Below are 19,591 nucleotides of genomic sequence, written 5' to 3' on the forward strand. Positions count from 1 at the left end.
TCAAAAATCTCTCATCCTTGTGACTGTCTTGGAATTGACATTATTATGGACCTACCACAATTTGCCATAAATTGAAAAACATATACAGAGAATCCATCCTATATACACTTATTCTTACTTCAACATATCCGAGTCCAAGAAAACAAGCATGAATTCCAAATGTTTCATTGTTGGGCACTGATATGATAGGATTTAAGAGACTGCCTAATAAAGTAGACCCCCGCATTGCATGGAGTAAATCTAAATATGAAATCACTTTTTAGATGTGAATAAAGTAATCACAAAAGTACTAGGACACACACACCTTTAACCCCTTCAATACAAGGATGCCACATTTAATATTTTATTTGGACAAACAATTTTATTCATCTCAACGGGGAGCCCACACATAACGGGTTTAGCTTTTCTCCACTTAGTGCAAGATGGCAAGAAACAAAAGTATATGCACATTTCTCCATCATGTGTTAATATTAATTCATTTATACACCTGCAATAAATGTGTTCTGCCATGATACTCCCCTTCTACATTAAGGCCACAAATCTGGTTTATCTCTATCACTTTACAAAAGCCAACATTAACCATCACCAACCATCATGTCCTTCCTCAAAATTATCTCCATGCCTTACTTTCAGCTCATTCAAAAACACATATACTGTGTATGTTTCAACCTCAAGCAGACTTATTTCACTGATAAATTTATTGATTAAGATTCCCCCTCACCTTGACATCCCTGCTCATCAGTATAGTCAGGACAATCATACTGTCCATCACATCTTGCCTCTTGTGGAACACATGACTCATCTCCACATGTCCACTGATTAGTGTCACAAACTATTGTCAAGAAATAGGATTGGGTTCAAATTAGGTTAGTATTTCAGAGTGAGTATTGTGCATTCACAATTATATGATCTCCATATTCTACATCTGAAATTTTTTTATACTAGAGATCAAAATAAAAATTTTTCACTAGAACTACCTCTCTTAACTTTAATTCTTTGCTTCAACATAATTATACGTACCTTAAAGTTTTACTTACTTATAATCTATTAATAAAGTTAATGAAGATTGAACTAACAGAAAGGACACATTACAGTACCCATGAAGCATAACAAACTTACAAACTTACCATTTGGGCATGAGTATTCATCAGTGTAGTCAGGACAATCATACCGTCCATCACAACGTCCTTCTTGTGGAATACAAGACCGATCTCTACATGTCCACTGCGTACGATCACATTCTACACAAAAACATTATGATACATGCATGAAGGCTACTCTACAGAGATTAAAGATTACAAATTAGTAGTTGTTAATTAACTACAATACAAGTTAAACAAAATTCTAATCACCGTTATCCTCTAGGGGAGACGGTTCCATGCATTTATTTTAATTACGATTTGTTTTCACAATCACCATACCATTAAGAAATTATTAATTAGCACAAGGGGTAGTCCAAAGATCATTCAATTTTCCAGTGACATTCATCTCTCAAAAGTAGGAAATTATAGGTCACAGTTTGTCTTAAGAGCTTAAGACTAATCTATGAGATTCAATAAGTCTTGACACCCTATAACTCAGCCTATGTTACAGAGTAATAACCTCCTACCTCCAGCTTACCACACAGGACATCCCGGGGAGGTAAATGGAATCTGGGTCACTCCTTACTGGCTCTCTTATGTAATGGGTTTTCAGGTTCTGTCATATAAAACTTGGCACCAGTTCAGAGTAACCTATAAATCAGAGGCCAGCTAAGAAAAGTGAGGAGTCAGAAAGAAGTGCCAAGTGCTGTGCAACATGCACCTCAGTGGAGAGTTTGCAGTTTTCTGGTGTTATCCAGAGTTTTGGGGATCTTTCTCAAAATCAGAAAGAAGGTTCATTACTTAAAAACCCAACAAGGTGGCCTTGTGGAATAAATGCTGGAAAGTTAGCTAAAGTGGCAGTTGATAGAGACTATATTAACCTTGAAAACTAAAATATATCGCACTCAAACAGAACATTAAACCAAACTACAGTAACTATTCCACCCTATGCGAGGTAACCAAAGTAATAAGAAAATCAACATATATAACATTAAAACTGAGGATAAGGGTATAAGATCCCATCTCCTTCCACCCTGAAACTCAAAATCAAAGAGGCAGGTTGAATATAATTTGGACAAAGCCAATGTAAAGGGGAAAAATAAACGCTTACCAAGCCAGAAGAAAGCCAGTAGCATAGAAACCCCTTGGAACTGCCTTTGCTTTAAGCTGGCTTGAAGTATATGGGTGAATACCTAAATTTGATCCAAACTATTACAGGCCATAGAAAAGGCATAAACTCCTGCCGAGACCTCTTGTAGGAATAGTAATACACAGATTGAGAATTGGACTTCTAATAATAAATCCAAGAGTGGATAAATTCCTAAAAAAATACAATCCAACAAATGTTTTGATGGCATCATTATTACTCAGCCATGAATATGTTCTGACACTGAGTGTTTCAGCAATGTGTGCTGCCTTTAAAGAGCAGGAGAGCTTCAGCACAAAAAAGAAACACTGCCAAAGAAATTATCAACCATGGAGAGAATCTTCAGGAACACTATTTTTGTATGTTTGGACAAAGCACATTGCATACAAAGCCTTCAGTACACAAAACAGGATTGTAAGTGGACTCGGCTGCCTTTACTTCCCCAGGTAAAAATTTCAGTGCTAAACTGCCCATTCACAAATGGGTATACAAGGGGTGCCCCGGGCACAAACCAACAATACTTGAGACTTGAGGGAACACTGTATTCACTCATATCCTTGACCACCGAAGGGTCAAGACGTACCTGGCGCACCTCTCGGAGCAGCCAGGTCAACTGTTAAGTTGGCCCATACCAACCCCCTCCCGTGAACCCTCCTCCCCACTGGAATATCAACAAGTTCTCGCCAGAAGTTACAATTTCATTTAGGAAAGGAACGGAACCAGTGTTAAACAGAGGTGAACAGTGCTTAAGTCAGTGAGAACAACTCAACAGTAACAGTCGAACACCCAAGTTAGCCTTCACACAGTGAGGTCCCAGGTACCCAGTGATAACGGCCCGTGAGACCCAACAACAACCAGCGATGTGTTAATCCGTCTACGATAGGAAGGCCTAAGACCAAACCTCACTCATATAACACCATCTGTGAGGGAATTACTACACCACGTGAGGTCCCTCATAACACCATCTGTGAGGGAATTACTACACCACGTGAGGTCCCTCATAACACCATCTGTGAGGGAATTACTACACCACGTCAGGCCCCTCATAACACCATCTGTGAGGCAATTACTACATCAAGTGATGCCCCTCATAACACCATCTGTGAGGGAGTTACTACACCATGTGAGGTCCCTCATAACACCATCTGTGAGGGAATTACTACACCACGCCAGGTCCCTCATAACACCATCTGTGAGGGAGTTACTACACCACGTGAGGCCCCTCATAACACCATCTGTGAGGTAATTACTACACCACGTGAGGTCCCTCATAACACCATCTGTGAGGTAATTACTACACCACGTGAGGTCCCTCATAACACCATCTGTGAGGGAATTACTACATCACGTGATGCCCCTCATAACACCATCTGTGAGGGAGTTACTACACCAAGTGAGGCCCCTCATAACACCATCTGCGAGGGAATTACTACACCACGTGAGGCCCCTCATAACACCATCTGCGAGGGAATTACTACACCACGCCAGGTCCCTCATAACACCATCTGAGGGAACTACTACACCACGTGGGTTCCTCCTAACACCATCTGGGAGGGAGTTACTACACTACGAGTTTGCTGTTCAACACCTACATTAATCTGTATGTTCATTGTATGTTCCTTTACCTTTCTCTAATGAAGGCTTTTGTTAAACCACCAATGTTTGTACTGTCATTTATGTCCAATGTATATTTTCAGCCTTCGGGCTGCTGAATTTTTTCAATAAACCGTTAATTATTATTATTTATTATTATATAGGACCTCTAATCTCTCTCTAAGCAATGGCAGACACATGAGGATTTGAGTCATCACTAGTTTACCTCCAGTTACGCATAACCTAGGTGTTTATGGGACAAACCCTCATGCCTTGACATGCATTTCAAGGTTTGCTTCAAACCGACAAGTTACAAATGGTGTAGGGTATTTATTAAACTTGCATACACAAAATTAAATTAAAAGTGCTTTCTCTTTATGAAATGAGAGCACCAACATTTAGCAAGACTGTGTACCCAGTTGATCTCAATTAGTTCTTCCTCAAGAGTTAGGCTCTATGATTAATCACTTGAAAATGAGCAGGCAACAGATCTCAAACTCTAACTGGTTGGAATTGTATGACATCACTATGTTTTGGTTTCTTCAATATTTTGGTAAACACAAGCATTTGTGAAAACTACCAGATGACTTTTCCATTCAGATGTACTGTAGAACCTCCAAAGTCCTTTAAACATTTAAATTGGCCATCTCAAAAATCACGGATATTTCATTGCCAGACCTACTTTGGACACATTTCTGTGAGATTAGCTCAGACCTAACAAAAGGCAAGTCTATACTGAGCTTTAAAGTAAAGGTACACGAGTATCTTTTGAGTGAAACTGGACGTATGATAGTCAGATATCTTGAGTGAGTACCCTTCACTAAAAATTACCTCGGAATAATGATATTGTACCTCTATGCCACTGCCCTTTATTTCTTTATGATTAACCAAGCATAGTATAAATTACAGTGATTCCTTACATGATTTGAATTCACTTTTTAAACAAAACAGGGACTCTAAACTATTTTTTCCAAGTTCCTTTAAGATCATATTTCCATTTTTATCAAGCAGGTATGCAAGATTATAATCCCAGTTCATTAGGTTTTTGTAAATTCATAAGGATCTCGCAACTTATTGCAAATTACACAATCCTTTAAGATGAGGCAGAATTACTTCCAACTACATACAACTTTAAACTTAAATATGCACACACGCACATGCACATTGAACTGTGTGTGGTGTGTATTTATGGTGGGTGGGTGGGTGTGGTGTGTGTGTTGTGTGTGTGTGTGTGTGTGTGTGTGTGTGTGTGTGTGTGTGTGTGTGTGTGTGTGTGTGTGTGTGTGTGTGTGTGTGTGTGTGTGTGTGTGTGTGTGTGTGTGTGTGTGTGTGTGTGTGTGTGTGTGTGTGTGTGTGTGTGTGTGTGTGTGTGTGTGTGTGTGTGTGTGTGTGTGTGTGTGTGTGTGTGTGTGTGTGTGTGTGTGTGTGTGTGTGTGTGTGTGTGTGTGTGTGTGTGTGTGTGTGTGTGTGTGTGTGTGTGTGTGTGTGTGTGTGTGTGTGTGTGTGTGTGTGTGTGTGTGTGTGTGTGTGTGTGTGTGTGTGTGTGTGTGTGTGTGTGTGTGTGTGTGTGTGTGTGTGTGTGTGTGTGTGTGTGTGTGTGTGTGTGTGTGTGTGTGTGTGTGTGTGTGTGTGTGTGTGTGTGTGTGTGTGTGTGTGTGTGTGTGTGTGTGTGTGTGTGTGTGTGTGTGTGTGTGTGTGTGTGTGTGTGTGTGTGTGTGTGTGTGTGTGTGTGTGTGTGTGTGTGTGTGTGTGTGTGTGTGTGTGTGTGTGTGTGTGTGTGTGTGTGTGTGTGTGGGTGTGTGTGTGTGTGTGTGTGTGTGTGTGTGTGTGTGTGTGTGTGTGTGTGTGTGTGTGTGTGTGTGTGTGTGTGTGTGTGTGTGTGTGTGTGTGTGTGTGTGTGTCCATTTATAATGGATAGTTAGCTTTGACAATCCTCTTTCTCTTTGATGTGTGAACCCGGAGAGTAATCAAAGCATAATTCTGAAGCACTCGTAAGTAAGGGGAAGGCTCCTGGAATGGCTCTAAGGAACCTTGCAAAAGTAAATAGACTAAGGATGCTAAATAAGCATTCCACCTCTACAACTCAATGCAAATATTTCTTGCATGGTTATAATTTTAATACAGATTACAAGATAGAATGATCATTGGCGCCAACCTGCTATGCTGCTAGTCAGTGGCCGTGTCGAGTTTAGTAATGTGTCCTCAAATCTGTGAATGCTGGTATTTTAAATATAGTTTTAGGTAATATTGGGATAAAATGTTATTGCATCCAATCTTCTTTATTATGTGGAGAATATTCGTACTCTCCTTGTTAATTGTTTTGCTAAATCTAGGACATGACCAAATGTTCCTTTGCATAAGATTTTTTTTATTTACTGTATATGCATTTGCTGTAGTAAGCTAGAATAATACACTGTACTGTATCATACTGGCGGAATAAATATGCGGATAATGATAATTGATGATACAATTGCATCATATAAGTTACACGTGATAGAGAGGTAAAAAGGGTGATAAGACAACAATGTGGCTGGCTAGACTATAGACAGTTCCAGAATTGGAGGCACTATATCGGTGTGAGTTGGATGGGTATAATGAATACAGTATTATGAAGTTTAGCTAAATTTCAAGTTATTTCTAAACTTGCCTTCAGTGTGACTTGATATTAGACTTATCTGTACTCTAATTAAGCAATACCAAGTTTGGTTGTTTGGTGTCTGTATGAATCACTCAAGATGGCTCCAAGCAAATATGTGAGATACTGCTACCACCACACACCCTCACTCACACCACCCACCATGATAAAGCAAACCACTACTCACATTTATTCTACCATCTTTAACACAATGATTTTTGGTTTCCTACCATTAAAAGAAAACTGGTAAATTTATACTGCATAAATATTTATTACTACACAAATCTTGGAAGGTTATGTTGAGAAGTAAATTAAGGATTCGTTCATACCTCATGAAAAGAGAGGATTGGCAGTGATAACTGTATCCATTATAAATGTAGGCAGCTGTATATGTAAATTACCATGATTTTTATCACTGAAAATAAGCTAGAATTAAACTTGTACAATGAGACAATGCAATGGTAGTGATGACCAACCTTACCTTCTCAACACAGTACTAAAGAATGGGTGACTGATGCTATACTGATTAATACCATAATAACAATCAAGTGTAAATATCAGTTGGTTAAGAGGGAGAATGGGTAAACTACTGAAGTGTTGATTGCTAGACAGTAATGGTATGATTGAAGCATGGATCCTGGAAGTCTGTTATCATAGCTACAGGATTTTCATTATGTAGTGGTTTGTTGTAAGTTCTATGGACCAAGGTCAGTCACTGCCCTATTGAGGCAACCACCACACCATTCAATAACTTATAAAATACCCAGTGTTACTAGATGAACAAGTGCTTTCATAGCAATAGAATTTTTCCTATGAATAGTGTGTTTTGCTGCTGAAATACCATACACAAGACAAGAGCCAATTATATTATGAGGTATTCAATGGGCTGGGGATCTCCCAAGACACTCACAACCATAGTTCAATAGTCTTCATTCTAATACCTACGTGCTATGAGATTTAGCTTAGTAATATTGACATAATTTATATTGCATTTACAGTGAATTCTCTATTACATGGAGTTAAACAGATATCTCCATTTGTCAGATTTGGGAGAGGTGTTTTTTTTCTTGATACATTCTTTTCTGGTTGTGTGTGAAATAACCCAGGCCATCATACTGCAACTAAATGTGCTCATACACATCCTTGTACAAGTGTATTTTCATACTAGCATGTAGATAGTACCTAACCTGGAGGCATATGACACTGTCTACACAAGTCATTCAACTCCCACTTGTGACCATAGGCTCAAATGATGTGGTGAACATTTTAACATAAATTTTTGCATATCCTGTACACAAATCAACCATGATTAAAGTGACACCCAAGCCTTGACATTGGAAGAACTACCATATCTGAACAACGCATTATCTTCAGAAAAATTGCCTAAGCAACACTTAATGGAGGAATATATAAATGGGAGGTGAACACTTACTATATGAAATATGTTTAAGCTAAGTTGAAGCAGCAATCACTAAAACTCTTGCCATGATAGTCAGAAAAAGAACATTCATGAAAAACCAGGCTGGTTGCTATATGCTTGATACAAACATCAGCCTCTAATGGAAAGTACAACCCCTTACATTAATGTATATGATTTACGTTCGTTTTTATTTAATTTCTCTTTTTTTTCTATTTCATAAATTCATCTGAAAATTTTTTCAAAATTTTCCTATGGGTTGGGTTTATTTTTTGACAATTAAAAAAGAATGACCAGGAAACTGCACAAATAACAGGATAATATCCAATTTAGTGAGAATTTTATCTACTTAAAGAGAACTTTCCAAAATAATCAATAAGTTCCAATAATATAACTACTTGCAATACAAATTATTCCAGTAAGGGAAACACTCACTGTATAATATTATCATATGCATATTATCTTTATTACGGTGTTAATATTACTATAGAGTGCACTACCATTCTCAATATTCTGTCCTTTCCATATATATTAAAGTCAAATGATTTTTATTCACATGCAATAAATTATCTCTTCTAGTATCTGAGTTACACTTGCCTCTATGTTACTTCTTTAAGGTCCAAAAACACTGCAGGATAGCAGTCATGACAACAAATTAAACAGCCTGTTAATGCAAGCAAAGGATTGCCTAATTCTCTACAAAATATATAATCTCACCTGCAGGACAGCCATCTTCATCACTGTAGTCAGGACAGTCATACTGACGGTTGCAACGTGAATCTTCTGATACACACGAACCATCTGCACAAGTCCACTGGCCTGATCCACATACTATCGCAAAACACATTCACAGATAAGTAAAATTTTTAATCAACTAAAACTGGTACACATGACAAATGTGCCTTCTGAGGGGCAATATAACTATGAAGTGACCTCCATTCAAGTTAGGTCTACCTTATACCCCTGTAAACCACAAATACATAAATTGGAATGCATAATTTAGCTAAGTAATATAGGTTGAGCATCAATTATCTGTATCTCCAAACTTTGTAAATCTCCAAACTCCAGTTATTTTAACAAGACAAAAAACATAACTTGGTATCAATTAATCTCTTTGTTTGAACTTGCTTGGGGTTAGTGCTTTGTTGCTTTACTTCACTTTTACTAACTATAATTGTAACTCTGTTATCTATACAGTGGTCCCTTGGTTAACGAGCACAATCCGTTCTAGAAGGTTGCTCGTTAACCGAAAATCCGTTAACCGAAACCATTGTTTCAATGGGCTTTTGGGTAATTAGTTCCAGCTCACCGAAAATTGCTTAAATTCAACAAAAAATGTAGAAAAGTACACTTACTTTGAGGTGTGTATGTAGAAGGCTCCTGTATGATGATGATGATGATGATGATGATGATGATGATGATGATGGGAATTAGAATGGGGGTGGAGAAGGGAGAAGAGAAGGCATTAGGGTGGAAGAGAAGTCACCCCATGGTGCCATTTCACCCATAAAATTTTAGTTCTCTTGGTGTAATTCAAGATTATTTCCATTAAATCAACACTGCACTGCATTATATATTGTCAATATGTAAAATAAACTTCAAAATGACCAATAATTTGCTTGGAAACACAGAAAAAAAGCATTTAGTTGAAGAGAGTCTCAAGCAAGATGTTACTTCCACTGACAAGACACAAAGACTGACGCCTGTATGGTGTGTTGAGAGGCTGGATGGCACGCATAAAACTAGTTACTTTACCTTCAATTATGTTCAATAATTGTTAAAATAACTAAAAAATTTAATATTAAACTTTTAAAATTATTGATTAGTATAAACTTCTTGATAATTACTAAAATAGTAAGGAATTTAAGCCCTAGAACCGATTACTGTATTGGTGGACTAATACTACAGCTGGCTGGCCGCCAAGTGCAAGCGAAAACTTGTTGTGGTTGGCTCGTAAGAATCTCGTTAACCGAGGCGCGCGTTTACCGAGGGATCACTGTACTTCTTATAGCATCCAAAAAATGATCAATGGATGCCTTATCAACTCTAGCACCATCTACTTAAATGCAGAGTTAGCTATATGTTGCAGCTGGTGAGAAGATAACAAATTCACACATGAATAAAGAAATTTGACAAACTTTCTTTGATTTTAAGGTCAATAAGCAGCAGATATTGAAGTTTTACTTAGAAACTGATTCAAATAAATTAATTAAATATTGGATAAAAGCAAACAAGTCAAAATTTACAGTTACTAGTCAATTCAGCCAATGTCAAAGTCTCATACATCTGGTAACAGTTGTTGGTACGGAATCTGGTCATTTCGTCCACATTATGGAGGCAGCTCGCCCATAAGTCAACTTACCTACTCGTAGAGTTGATTCACCCAAACTATCGAGTCAGTTCGCCCACACCTGTTTTGTTACCTGTTTTATCTAGGTTTAGTAATGTATTATTGCAAAGAACTGAACTTCAATAAAGTTTTGGGAACTATAAAAATATCGTCTGTAGGTTTCGTAATTGTTAAAGTCCAGCAGATTTGGTCAGTCAATAGCAAGATGGCACACTTCGAGATTATTGCATTCAATGCAATTTGACTTAGCAGGCATGGCAAGAAGGTCTGCAGTGCGACGGGTGTGGGAAGTGGCAGCACAGGAAATGTGATACTGGTGTATCTCGAGCTGAGTACCAGGCAGCTGTTATATCAGGTCATTCCATAGACTGGAGTTGCAATTCGTGCACCAACAGTATCGTGCCAATATCAGACATGAAAGATCATATATCAAGAACATGAATCCACAGTTCCACATGGCCACCATCAGCTGGAGTATTTTCAATGGGTCCGTGCGTACCAATAATGACATTGAAGGATAGCACAACCGAGTGAATAAACTTGTTGCTGGAAGATGCCACCTTCAGTTTTATCTGCCTGTTAACCTTCTCCACAAAGAGGCCAGATTAACCTCTGTACGTAGAAGGCCGGTTTCAGAAAAGAAGCTCAGAAGGATCCAGTGGAAACAGTACAGGGAGTTGCAGGCCAAAATATTCGCTCTTAGGGACGAATACTTGAGGAACGAGAGGTCAGCTTGCCAACTTCTGAGAGCTTGCGTCCATCTCAATGGACCAGTCAGCAGTGCTTATGTGACCAAACATCCTAAATCCACTCTATGTTACTTCTATGATTAACATTTTAGTTTGTGTATTTTATATAGGTTTTTATATTTGAAAGTCACAGAACAAACAACCCGAGTCTTAATTTGTATATTTTTATGTAGTACTTGAATAAACATACATAGAACTTAAAGTGTGGGCCAACTGACTTCAGGTATGGGCGAACCGACTCCTATGTGTGGGTGAATAAACTCTATATGTGGGCGAATGGACTTGGGGGCAAATTGACCACAAACCGTTGGTACACATATCCCTTGTTTAACAATCATTAACAGACAGATAAAGACCAATAACAGTGTACTCCAGAGAAACTATTAAGGGACTAATAAGCACTATGTATGTTACTGACCTACTGGTGGGCAGTTCTCCTCATCTGATTTGTCAAGACAGTCTGGTACTCTGTTACAGTGGTGAGACTGTGGTATACAGGATCCATCTACACAAGTCCATTCTCCTGGGCCACAACCTAAAGAAAAGAAAATTCTCATGCTTATAGTTACAATGATAAACATTAGAGTAAGCCCTTGCACTTCTGGACCTCTCGGATTCGGATTTCGGTTGGTCCGGACAATGTCTGGATGTGACAAATTCATATCCGGTCTTTCTCTCTCAGTCTGTATGACATATTTATTCCCCCACTGCTAAAATGGACCCTGTCCATACCTCCCACCACTACTCACCAAGTGCCATTTATTGAGTAATACTGTACATTAATATTATCATTGTTGTTATTACTGTATTATGATTATTGTAGTACTGTATATTGTATAATACCATTATTACTACTGTATTATTATTAATACCTTATTCTTGTTATCATCAATACAATCCATGGACAATATTATGCTTATCATTAACAGGCCTTCATCACTCAGTTTATCCGGACATTTACCACATCCAGATGCCGTCTCCCCCCCCCCCCTCCCAATTTTCTGGAAGTGCAATATATATATACAGCCCATTCACAATCCCTGCGATAGATTGCAGAGAGAAGACCGGGTAAACGTATTCTCTTTCGGTAGGTCACGTTGGGCTTATATTTAGGCATAAAAGATCCTGATTGGACAGACAGTTACTGATTAATCTCAATAGAAACATTTGCAAATAAAGAAAAGTACGTAATGCTTTGTCTTTTATTTTTATCTTTAACTATTTTTTATAATTTACTGTGAATTTATTTTAATATTTGACAATAATTTTGTTATTTTTTACTTTTAGTACTTAAGTATTTAATGAATGAGATACTTTTTTACTTCTACTTGAGTACATTGATATTTGGATATTTTTACTTGTACTTGACTAACAGGATAGCAGTTATGACAACAAATGAAAAAGCCTGTTAATGCAAGCAAAGGATTGCCTAATTCTTTACAAGATATATAATCTCACCTGCAGGACAGCCATCTTCATCACTGTAGTCAGGACAGTCATACTGACGGTTACAACGTGAATCTTCTGATACACACGAACCATCTGCACAAGTCCACTGGCCTGATCCGCATACTATCGCAAAACACATTCACAGATAAGTAAATTTTTTAATCAACTAAAACTGGTACACATGACAAATGTGCCTTCTGAGGGGCAATATAACTATGAAGTGACCTACATTCAAGTTAGGTCTACCTTATACCCATGTAAACCACAAATACATAAATTGGAATGCATAATTTAGCTAAGTAATATAGGTTGAGCATCAATTATTTGTATCTCCAAACTTTGTAAATCTCCAAACTCCAGTTATTATAACAAGACAAAAAACATAACTTGGTATCAATTAATCCCTTTGTTTAAACTTGCTTGGGGTTAGTGCTTTGTTGCTTTACTTCACTTTTACTAACTATAATTGTAACTCTGTTACCTATACTTCTTATAGCATCCAGAAAATGATCAATGGATGCCTTATCAACTCTGGCACCATCTACGTAAATGCAGAGTTAGCTATATGTTGCAGCTGGTGAGAAGACAACAAATTCACACATGAACATAAAACTTTTACAAACTTTCTTTGATTTTAAGACCCATAAGCAGCAGATATTGATGTTTTACTGATAAACTGATTCAAATAAAGGAATTAAATATTGGATAAAAGTAAACAAGTCAAAATTTGCAATTACTAGTTAATTCAGCCAATGTCAAAGTCTCATACATCTGGTAACAGTTGTTGGTATGGAAACTGGTCATTTCTTCCACATTATGGAGGCAGCTCGCCCACAAGTCAATTTACCTACACTTAGAGTTGATTCACCCAAACTATCAAGTCAGTTTGCCCACACCTGTTTTGTTACCTGTTTTATCTAGGTTTAGTAATGTATTATTGCAAAGAACTGAACTTCAATAAAGTTTTGGGAACCATAAAAATATCGTCTGTAGGTTTCGTAATTGTTAAAGTCCAGCAGATTTAGTCAGTCAATGGCAAGATGGCACACTGTCGAGATTATTGCATCCAATGCAATGTGACTTAACGGGCACGGCAAGAAGGTCTGCAGTGCGACGGGTGTGGGAAGTGGCAGCACAAGAAATGTGATACTGGTGTATCTCGAGCTGAGTACCGGGCAGCTGTTATATCCGGTCATTCCATAGACTGGAGTTGCAATTCGTGCAACCAACAGTATCGTGCCAATATCAGACATGAAAGATCATATATCAAGAACATGAATCCACAGTTCCACATGGCCACCATCCAGCTGGAGTATTTTCAATGGGTCCGTGCGTACCAATAATGACATTAAGGATAGCACAACCGAGTGAATAAACTTGTTGCTGGAAGATGCCACCTTCAGTTTTATCTGCCTGTTAACCTTCTCCACAAAGAGACCAGATTAACCTCTGTACGTAGAAGGCCGGTTTCAGAAAAGAAGCTCAGAAGAATCCAGCGGAAACAGTACAGGGAGTTGCAGTCCAAAATATTCGCTCTTAGGGACGAATACTTGAGGAACGAGAGGTCAGCTTGCCAACTTCTGAGAGGTTGCGTCCATCTCAATGGACCAGTCAGCAGTGCTTATGTGACCAAACATCCTAAATCCACTCTATGTTACTTCTATGATTAACATTTTAGTTTGTGTATTTTATATAGGTTTTTATATTTGAAAGTCACAGAACAAACAACCTGAGTCTTAATTTGTATATTTTTATGTAGTACATGAATAAACATACATAGAACTTAAAGTGTGGGCCAACTGACTTCAGGTATGGGCGAACCGACTCCTATGTGTGGGTGAATAAACTCTATATGTGGGCGAATGGACTTGTGGGCAAATTGACCATAAACTGTTGGTACACATATCCCTTGTTTAACAATCATTAACAGACAGATAAAGAGCAATCCCAGTGTATTCCAGAGAAACTATTAAGGGACTAATAAGCACTATGTATGTTACTGACCTACAGGTGGGCAGTTCTCCTCATCTGATTTGTCAAGACAGTCTGGTACTCTGTTACAGTGGTGAGACTGTGGTATACAGGATCCATCTACACAAGTCCATTCTCCTGGGCCACAACCTAAAGAAAAGAAAATTCTCATGCTTATAGTTACAATGATAAACATTAGACTAAGCCCTTGCACTTCTGGACCTCTCGGATTCGGATTTCGGTTGGTCCGGACAATGTCTGGATGTGACAAATTCATATCCGGTCTTTCTCTCTCAGTCTGTATGACATATTTATTCCCCCACTGCTAAAATGGACCCTGTCCATACCTCCCACCACTACTCACCAAGTGCCATTTATTGAGTAATACTGTACATTAATATTATCAGTGTTGTTATTACTGTATTATGATTATTGTAGTACTGTATATTGTATAATACCATTATTACTACTGTATTATTAATAATACCTTATTCTTGTTATCATCAATACAATCCATGGACAATATTATGCTTATCATTAACAGGCCTTCATCACTCAGTTTATCCGGACATTTACCACATCCAGATGCCGTCTCCCCCCCCCCCCTCCCAATTTTCTGGAAGTGCAATATATATATACAGCCCATTCACAATCCCTGCGATAGATTGCAGAGAGAAGACCGGGTAAACGTATTCTCTTTCGGTAGGTCACGTTGGGCTTATATTTAGGCATAAAAGATCCTGATTGGACAGACAGTTACTGATTAATCTCAATAGAAACATTTGCAAATAAAGAAAAGTACGTAATGCTTTGTCTTTTATTTTTATCTTTAACTATTTTTTATAATTTACTGTGGATTTATTTTAATATTTGACAATAATTTTGTTGTTATTTTTTACTTATAGTACTTAGAGTGTGCGCGGAATGTTAGTTCGTGTGCTGAAAAAATATTGATATTTACGATTATGTTATATAAATACAGTCAAGTAACACTTACCACTTCAATTAATACTTTGTAGTGTTTCCTCTGCGCTTCAGACAGTCTTTTAGCCTTCGAGGAACAATGTCAGCAAGGTCTTGCAAGAGGTCAGGTGGCAAGTTAGCCCAGGTATCCTTGATGGCTGCCTCTAGCTTCGGGATTGATGATGTGTCAGCGACGCTTAACAATGGACCACAAATTTTCTATTGGGTTAAGATCTGGGCTACTGCCAGGCCAGTCATTAAGGAAAGGTACCTCACAGTCTTTGAGCCACTGTATAACACTTTTAGCAGTGTGGCATGGGGCACCGTCCTGCATGAAAAGGCTTGCCTTAGCTTTATCAAATGATTCAGGTAAGAAATCACTGAGCAGTTCAAGATAGTTGTACTGATTCATCATCTGGTTCTTAGGGAGGAATACTAGTTCACCAACACCATAATACGTAAAGGAAGCCCAAACCATAAGCAAGGCAGGGTGCTTAACAGTCTTCACTGTGTACTGTGGGAGGTGCGCATCTGAGTGGGGGGGGCGGTACACCCTCGCTCCATTACTCCCAGTCACAGAAAACGTAGCCTCATCCGACCATAATACACTCCTCCATGTCTCTAAATCCCACACTTCATATTTCTTGCAAAATTTCACTCTATTTTCCTTCTGTCTCTTTGTCAACAGAGGTTTACGACGGGCACGGAAGCTCTTAAATCCCAGGTCATCGTGCAGGGCTTGTTGAACACAACGTAACGAGACGTGACTCAAAAGACGGGGGTTTCTCTCTTTCACTTCATGTGCTGTGAGTGAGGGATTGGACCGAACTTGTCGAGAAATAACCTTAAGTGTCTGTGGAGACAATAATTTAGGCCTACCAGACTTAGGTAATGGAGCTGGTAACTCGTCCTCTCCAAGGTCACGGAAAAGTTTGACAAGATTTTGAACAACTCGTAATGCCACACCAGTCTGAGCCGATATTTCTCTCAGTACATGGTTCGCTTTGTACAATGCAATCACTGCTGCAATATCGTCTCTTGTAGTAACCCTCCTGGACATCTCTGATAGCTACTATGTCGGGTTAATGCACCTTAAATTAGACAAAACATAGCCACCTGGCGCGGGAACCCGCACAAAAAACCTTCCCCTCACAGCTGCCAGAGGCGCACTGCCTACAAGCCGTGACGTGTTCTCAGTTGCCAAATGTCAGCACTTGCCAACAAACCAAGCGTTTTGACATTCGCATCCCAGGACAGGCTTCACAACATATGATCTTATTTTTGCGAGAACTTAGTTCGTCGGCCCTATCGCGACTTAACATTCCGCACAGAATAGTACTGTATTTTATGAATGAGATACTTTTTTACTTCTACTTGAGTACATTGATATTTGGATATTTTTACTTGTACTTGACTAACAGGATAGCAGTTATGACAACAAATTAAACAGCCTGTTAATGCAAGCAAAGGATTGCCTAATTCTCTACAAGATATATAATCTCACCTGCAGGACAGCCATCTTCATCACTGTAGTCAGGACAGTCATACTGACGGTTACAACGTGAATCTTCTGATACACACGAACCATCTGCACAAGTCCACTGGCCTGATCCGCATACTATCGCAAAACACATTCACAGATAAGTAAAAATTTTTAATCAACTAAAACTGGTACACATGACAAATGTGCCTTCTGAGGGGCAATATAACTATGAAGTGACCTACATTCAAGTTAGGTCTACCTTATACCCATGTAAACCACAAATACATAAATTGGAATGCATAATTTAGCTAAGTAATAAAGGTTGTGCATCAATTATCTGTATCTCCAAACTTTGTAAATCTCCAAACTCCAGTTATTATAACAAGACAAAAAACATAACTTGGTATCAATTAATCCCTTTGTTTAAACTTGCTTGGGGTTAGTGCTTTGTTGCTTTACTTCACTTTTACTAACTATAATTGTAACTCTGTTACCTATACTTCTTATAGCATCCAGAAAATGATCAATGGATGCCTTATCAACTCTGGCACCATCTACTTAAATGCAGAGTTAGCTATATGTTGCAGATGGTGAGAAGACAACAAATTCAAACATGAACATAAAATTTTTACAAACTTTCTTTGATTTTCAGACCCATATGGTGGGCCTCACCCACTGTACAGCAACTATCTTTTCATGTATTATGGATGATATTTAGTGCTTATTAAAGCAATTTGGGAAAAGTTTCTGCATATTTATTAGCCTCCAAAACCTAACTATTTTCCCCCAGGAATTAGCCCATCCGGGCACAGGTTTATGACCCACATCGGGCCTGGGGTGAAAATATAATAATAATAATAATAATAATAATAATAATAATAATAATAATAATAATAATAATAATAATAATAATAATAATAATAATAATAATAATAATAATAATAAATACAAATAAATAAAAAATAAAAATTCAATAGTGAGAAATGATAAATGTATATGTATGCTGTGTTGTCAAAGTAAGAGAAATAATTGAGACCTTGCAATTGTGTGTAAATGAGGCAGAAAGTCAGTCAGATCAACAGCCTGGGACTTGGGTCACAATTTTTTTGATGCCATATGGCATCTCTTCTGGTACCTAACTCATGAATTACCACAACCCCACTGTAATAAGGTACAGGGGGTCCATGACTTATGACTGTCCGACTTACGAATGCCCGATGATATGAATGGGGTTAAACTTGACATTTACTATATTTTATTTACCTGATGACATACGTTTGCTTTCATTAACTATATTTTGTCATTCTATGTCTACTTTTGTCTGAAACCAAGTGATTTTATATGTACGGTATATAAGGACTTAGGCTATGATATAATGTGATTTTAAACATCGTTCTGTAAGCATTGTATGCACATAGCATGTGTTCTGCCCTACGTGCAAATCCGACTTAAGAATGTCCCCAGGAGTGGAACCCATTCATAACCCAGGGACCCCCTGTATAAAGTATCCATTGTTATCTAAATGATCACTATCCGAATATTCTCTTCCAACAATTTTCTTTTTGGGGGGGGAGGAGCCACAATGCGAAGGCATGGCCCAAGAGTCAGCTGAGGCAGCCATTTTGTTTCCTCAGATGCACAGGAATGAACTCTCACTCAAGGCGCATGACATCATCCCCTCCCTCCCCCACCCCACGTCCGCCCATGCTCAATTCGCTCTGTATTTGGTTCACGTGAAGTGCTTTCTCTTTATCTAACTGTATTCATAACATCCTTCCATAAATCTGTACACAAAAGCAACCAAGAATAGTGATGTTCTTCTGCTAACTCCAACATCACCAAGAAACCCCAAAACCTGTGATAATTGAAACCAAACTTGAAATAATGAACCATCACAAATGGGGGAATGTCCAATAAAACATACTGTACTGTCTCAATTGTATATAAGTATTTTAATTAGTTTTCTTTTTTAAGGTATACTGTAACACCTGTAGTAATTTTTTGGTAATTGGGTAGAGTACAAGAACAAACCAACACACTAAGCTCCAAGGCAAAATACATTACTGTACAGTACAGTAATACCCCGCTTTACACATTTTTTTTTACGCGTTTCTACATTTACGAGGTACCCCGCCAGAACGGGAATTCCCACTTTACGCAGTGCATCTACTCATATGCGCGGGAAGCGGCACGGGCAGAGTGCGCACAAGGTCGCCCAGTCATCAAAACATTACCGAGTTCTTCACCCACCACAGCCGGCCCAAGTCAGTGATAGTGATAGTGAGGATATGGACTTATATGGACTTTGAGGGGTTTGACAAAGAGGCCCTGCAAGCCTCTGTGGTGGATGGTGATACAATTGATACAAGTGATACAGGTGAGGGCCAATAATCTGCCCTCTGCCTCGGAACCAACCCCCCATCCCCGTGTGCCCAGCCATCTTTTCTACTAATGTAAGTATTAAAAAACCTAATATTATTGACATTTCTCTTAATTATTAATTGTGTGTGCATACCATCATAAAATTAAGAAGTTATTTTTACTACAACGTAGGTATTGTGTCTTTAAAAGTGGAGTTTGGGGGTCGGCCCGGTCACTATTTCAATTAATCCCGTATGTTCTGTTGTTCACTTTACGCATTTCCCGCTTTACGCAGGCCTCCGTGGGTTCAATTGACCGCGTAAAGCGGGGTTACACTGTATAAGACAATGACAATATATTTTTTCTTTTTTCATGCCAGGAACTGAACTCT

At 38.4% G+C, this 19,591-nt stretch overlaps 1 protein-coding gene across 1 annotated transcript in view; it reads right to left on the reverse strand.

Annotated features, from left to right (window-relative positions):
• The window catches only part of LOC121853164 (basement membrane-specific heparan sulfate proteoglycan core protein-like), a 476,204-nt gene that overhangs the window by 280,171 nt on the left and 176,442 nt on the right, over positions 1-19,591 (reverse strand). The window contains exons 23-29 of the mRNA XM_042347127.1: positions 16,861-16,974; positions 14,427-14,543; positions 12,432-12,545; positions 11,392-11,508; positions 8,592-8,705; positions 1,128-1,241; positions 722-832 (exon numbers count right to left, since the gene is read on the reverse strand). Of these exons, the coding sequence (XP_042203061.1) occupies positions 722-832; positions 1,128-1,241; positions 8,592-8,705; positions 11,392-11,508; positions 12,432-12,545; positions 14,427-14,543; positions 16,861-16,974 (801 nt within the window). The remainder of the gene's footprint in view (positions 1-721; positions 833-1,127; positions 1,242-8,591; positions 8,706-11,391; positions 11,509-12,431; positions 12,546-14,426; positions 14,544-16,860; positions 16,975-19,591) is intronic.

This window comes from Homarus americanus, unplaced genomic scaffold, assembly GCF_018991925.1.
Source record: "Homarus americanus isolate GMGI-L3 unplaced genomic scaffold, GMGI_Hamer_2.0 scaffold32871, whole genome shotgun sequence".
Classification (NCBI taxonomy): Eukaryota; Metazoa; Arthropoda; class Malacostraca; order Decapoda; family Nephropidae; genus Homarus; species Homarus americanus.